At 28.2% G+C, this 5,007-nt stretch overlaps 2 protein-coding genes across 2 annotated transcripts in view, besides 3 other annotated features; both read left to right on the top strand.

Annotated features, from left to right (window-relative positions):
* Positions 1-1,792, top strand: part of EDI_276740 (rap GTPase-activating protein, putative) — a gene marked incomplete at both ends in the record, with an annotated part of 2,693 nt that extends 901 nt beyond the window's left edge. Inside the window, one exon of the mRNA XM_001737857.1 lies at positions 9-1,792. Coding sequence (XP_001737909.1) covers positions 9-1,792 — 1,784 coding nt within the window. The remainder of the gene's footprint in view (positions 1-8) is intronic.
* Positions 793-844: a sequence feature (AT_rich).
* Position 1,793: 1 nt separating the features above from the next.
* Positions 1,794-1,871: a microsatellite.
* A 72-nt stretch (positions 1,872-1,943) lies between these two features.
* Positions 1,944-1,999: a sequence feature (AT_rich).
* Positions 2,000-2,619: 620 nt separating this feature from the next.
* Positions 2,620-5,007, top strand: part of EDI_276630 (elongation factor, putative) — a gene marked incomplete at both ends in the record, with an annotated part of 3,381 nt that continues 993 nt past the window's right edge. The window contains 3 exons of the mRNA XM_001737856.1: positions 2,620-3,179; positions 3,393-3,839; positions 3,875-4,942. Of these exons, the coding sequence (XP_001737908.1) occupies positions 2,620-3,179; positions 3,393-3,839; positions 3,875-4,942 (2,075 nt within the window). The remainder of the gene's footprint in view (positions 3,180-3,392; positions 3,840-3,874; positions 4,943-5,007) is intronic.

The following is a 5,007-nucleotide window of genomic DNA, read 5'->3' as shown; positions in this document are numbered from 1 at the left end:
TGGATTAGTTGAAATGGTTAATTGGTTATTAGCAAAAGGTGCATATGTTAATGCAGCAGATAAATTTAGATATACGCCATTACACATTGCATTATCAGGACAAACAATTAATGTAAATGTAATTAATGCATTATTAGATTCAGGTGCAGATAAAAAAGCAAGAAATGTTCAACATAGAACTCCATTACATTACTTATGTAGACAAACAAATATTGAACAATTTTTACCAATTTTAAATAGATTTTTACCAGAAGGAGAAAATAATAAAGAATTTGTTAATTTAAAATCAAGTAAAGGAGATACTGCTTTAATTGCTTTATGTAATGCATCTATGAATATTGATGCTATGAAAATTCTTTGTAAAAATGAAGCAGATGTAAATGTTCAAACAATGGCTGAAGATTTCCCTTTATATTATGCTATTAAAAAAAGAAATAAAGATGCTGTAAGAATTTTATTACAACACCATGCTCTTTTAAATTTAACATTTTATGGAAAAGATGTTATTAAAATAGCTGAAGAATATCACTTTGAAATAGAATTAAAAGATATATTAAATTCCTCATTTTTAATTGATAAAATGAGTGAATTACAAATAAGAAAGCTTCAAGAAACATTTGAAACAATAAAATATCCCCAAGAAAAATGGCTTAAAATTGTTAATCCTGATAAAACTGCTTTAATTAATATCTCAACATTTCCTGTTGGATATCATTTAGAAAATTATTCAAATTGTTGTAGTCATATTCATAAAGAATTAAAATATTATAACACTCATGATCCTACTCTTTGTATTAAATATTATGAAAAATATTTTGATTATAAAAAACATATTAATTATATAGTCCCTATTCAAGGAGATGTTTTTGTTGTTTCAATGACTGAAAGTTTATTAAAACCTTCTGCACTTAGTCCAAGATTTACAAGAGATTCTTTTGATTTATCTATACCAAAACGAAAAGTAATTATTAGAAATAAAAAAGGTGATTTAAGAAAAGAATATCCTGGAAATATTACTGACATTCAAATATTAAAAGAATTGGGTTATAATGGAAAAACATTATCCCCAATTCACTCTCGTACTTTATATACTTCATTAACTAAATTAGAAAATCAAACAGTTTCAGAAAAATTTAAATTTGGAGTACTATATGGAACAATGGGTCAACTTACAGAAAATGAATTTTATAATAACAAAGAAGCAAGTCCTTATTTTGAACAATTCTTAAAATTATTAGGAGAACCAATTGATATGAAAACATATCCAGGATATTGTGGTGGATTAAATTGTAATGGATTTCCTTTTGGAACAGAAATGATTGTATCTACTTTTAGTAATGGACAAATAGAATGTGCCTTTCATGTTTCTACGATGTTACCTTTTAATATAAAAACTGATCAACAAATAGAAAGAAAAAAAATTATTCAAAATGATATTTGTGTTATTATATTTAAAGAATATAATTCAATTCCTGAACCTATAGATATTACTTCTTTTAAATCTCTAACAAATCATGCATTTTTAATTATTGGATATGATTTAAATCAACCTTTTTCTTTAACACCAAAATATGATATTAATTTATGTGTTAAAAATGATGTTCCTCCTATTCCTCCTTTTATTACTCAAGAAAAATATCATTACGAATCTGCTTTACATGACTTTTTACTTGCTAAACTTATTAATGCCGATCGTCTTTCTCAATCCACTTCATTTTTTAGAGGAAAATTCTTAACCAATCGCCAAAATCAATTGGAGTCTATTTGTTTAAATGCGAAAGTTCAATTCTAACTACTTTATTGTTCTTCTTTTATCGATTTTTGTTTTATATAACGATTTTGTTTATTTAATTTTATTTTTCTGTATTTTAAAAAACTTTTTTTGGAGAATGGTATGGAAAAAGCTAATTTATTTCTTATTTCAATACCAATTGAGTTCTAACTTTAATTATTTTTAGATAATTAATTCTTCAATTTTATAAAAATTTTTCATAAATTTCACATCTCTTAACTTTATCAATCAAAATATTCTTTTTTATAACACAACAAATTTTTTAAGGAGAGTTTATCAGTCTTTCATTCTTTCACTTACGGTATTAGTTATTTATTGATTTATCCATTTCTTCATTATTATTACTGTTTAACTAAAGATGATTTATTGTTTTAGTATTTGTGTCATACCCTTTAAAACATAAATAAAATATAAAGAGTAATAATAAAAGTGATAATTCTGTAAAAGAAAATAAGTGTCAGATTCTTGTCACATGATAAACTATTTCAATTCTACACAACTTATCAGATTTTGTTTTATTTTTCTATAATTTAACTCTGAGTTACCCTTATTAAATAAAATTAATCTTTCGTATAATAGTATTATTTATTGATTCAAATAATGAAGTTAGTAATAAATTATCTACATCATTTATTGAAACAATAACCTTTCGTAAAATCAAAAAGTGATTAACTCATCACAAAACAAATACAAATGAGATACTCAAAGTATGGACTTCATGATTAAATGAAATTATAACATAACACAAACATTAACGGAAAAGTCAAACAAAGTTAATAAATATTTAAACTCAAAATTATTACAAATCAATACCACTTAAAAGAAGAATGTCAAGACCAATTAAAGTGTTTATGATCAATGGAAGTCCAAGAGAAAAAGGAAACACTTTTACTATGTTGAATTGGGTAAAAGAAGGATTAGAAAAAGAAGGCATTGAAGTAGAAATTTACCAACTTGGAAAGAAAGAGATTAAACCTTGTGTTGCATGTTGTGCTTGCCAAAAAACTGGAAAGTGCTGGCAAAAAGACCCAACAATGGATGAGTTGTTGGAAAAAATAATTGCAGCAGATGGTGTTATTATTGGAAGTCCAACGTATTATGCAGATGTTCCAGGAATTATCAAGACGTTCATTGATAGAACCCAACCAATTTATTACAACAAAGAAACTCTTAGAAGAAAAGTTGCAGCAGCAGTTGTTATGGCAAGAAGAGGAGGAGCTATTCATGTTTATGATACTATTAATCATTGGTTTGGAATTAACCAAATGATTACTATTGGATCGAGTTATTGGAATGATGGATATAATCCAAATGTTACAGACCAACACGAAGTTGAAAAGGACGAAGAGGCTAAAACCACCATGAAGAACTTAGCAGAGAACATGGCGTTTGTTCTTAAGAGAATAGTAAACACTAATTGAATACTTTATATTACATTAAATTTAAAAGAGATAAAGAGAAGTGATAAAAAGATTGAGATATGAAAATAATATGAAAAAAGAAAAAGAAAAAACCCTTTTTCATTATAATAAATATGAAACAGAAGGGTTAACAAGAAATATAAAAAGGGTAAAAGAGAAAACTAAGAAGTAAAGAAAAGAGTCATGTCTAGTACAGGAGTCAAAACTATGAAAGATTTCATGTTGAATAAATCCAACATTAGAAATATGTGTGTTATTGCTCACGTCGATCACGGTAAATCAACATTAACAGATTCACTTGTTACACTTGCAGGTATTATTTCCAATGAAAAAGCTGGAGTAGCTAGATATACTGATACTAGACCTGATGAACAAGAAAGATGTATTACTATTAAATCAACATCAATTTCTATGTATTATGAAATTGAAGACAAAGAAGATATCCCAGCTGATGCTAATGGAAATGGATTCCTTATTAATCTTATTGATTCACCAGGCCACGTTGATTTCTCATCAGAAGTCACAGCAGCACTTCGTGTTACTGATGGAGCATTAGTTGTCGTTGATTGTGTTGAAGGAGTTTGTGTCCAAACAGAAACTGTCCTTAGACAAGCCTTAACAGAAGAGTTAAACCAATTGTCATTATTAATAAAGTTGATAGAGTTATTCTTGAATTAAAAGAAGAACCAGAAGAAGCATATCAATCATTCTGTAGATCAATTGAAAATGTTAATGTTCTTATTTCTACTTATAAAGATGAACTTCTTGGAGATGTTCAAGTTTCACCAGGAGAAGGAACAGTTGCATTTGGATCAGGACTTCATGGATGGGCATTTACACTTGAAAAGTTTGCTAAAATGTGGTCAGCTAAATTTGGAATTGATAGAAAGAGAATGTTAGAAAAACTTTGGGGTGATAATTATTGGGATGCTAAAGCCAAGAAATGGAAGAAGAACGGTAAAGGAGATCATGGAGAAATTCTTCAAAGAGGATTTGTCCAATTCTGTTTTGATCCAATTACTAAATTATTCAATGCTATTATGGAGGGAAGAAAAGCAGATTATGAAAAGATGTTAACTAATTTACAAATCAAATTATCAGCTGATGATAAAGAAAAAGAAGGAAAAGAACTTCTTAAGACAGTTATGAAATTATGGTTACCAGCTGGTGTTACATTACTTGAAATGATTGTTCTCCATCTTCCATCACCAGTTGTTGCACAAAAATACAGAACATCAAATCTTTACACTGGACCTATGGATGATGAAGCAGCTAAAGCTATGGCTAACTGTGATGAGAAAGGACCATTAATGATGTATGTTTCAAAAATGATTCCAACCAATGATAAAGGAAGATTCTATGCCTTTGGAAGAGTTTTCTCAGGAACAATTAGAACAGGAGGAAAAGCTAGAATTTGTGGACCAAATTATGTTCCAGGTAAAAAGGATGATTGTGTTATTAAGAACATTCAAAGAACTATGTTAATGATGGGTAGATATACTGATCCAATTGATGAATGTCCATGTGGTAATGTTATTGGACTTGTTGGAGTAGATCAATATTTATTGAAATCAGGAACTATTACAGATTCAGATACTGCACATATTATTAAAGATATGAAATTCTCAGTCTCACCAGTCGTCAGAGTTGCTGTTGAAACCAAGAATCCATCTGATCTTCCAAAACTTGTTGAAGGTATGAAGAGATTATCAAGATCAGATCCACTTTTGTTTATGTTATACTGAAGAATCAGGAGAACACATTGTTGCAGGAGCTGGAGAACTTCATCTTGAA

The sequence above is a fragment of the Entamoeba dispar genome, genomic scaffold (assembly GCF_000209125.1).
Source record: "Entamoeba dispar SAW760 scf_1105229460907 genomic scaffold, whole genome shotgun sequence".
NCBI classification, from domain to species: domain Eukaryota; phylum Evosea; order Mastigamoebida; family Endamoebidae; genus Entamoeba; species Entamoeba dispar.
Note: the sequence above shows the minus strand (reverse complement) of the source record. Positions and strands in the feature narration are given on the sequence as shown.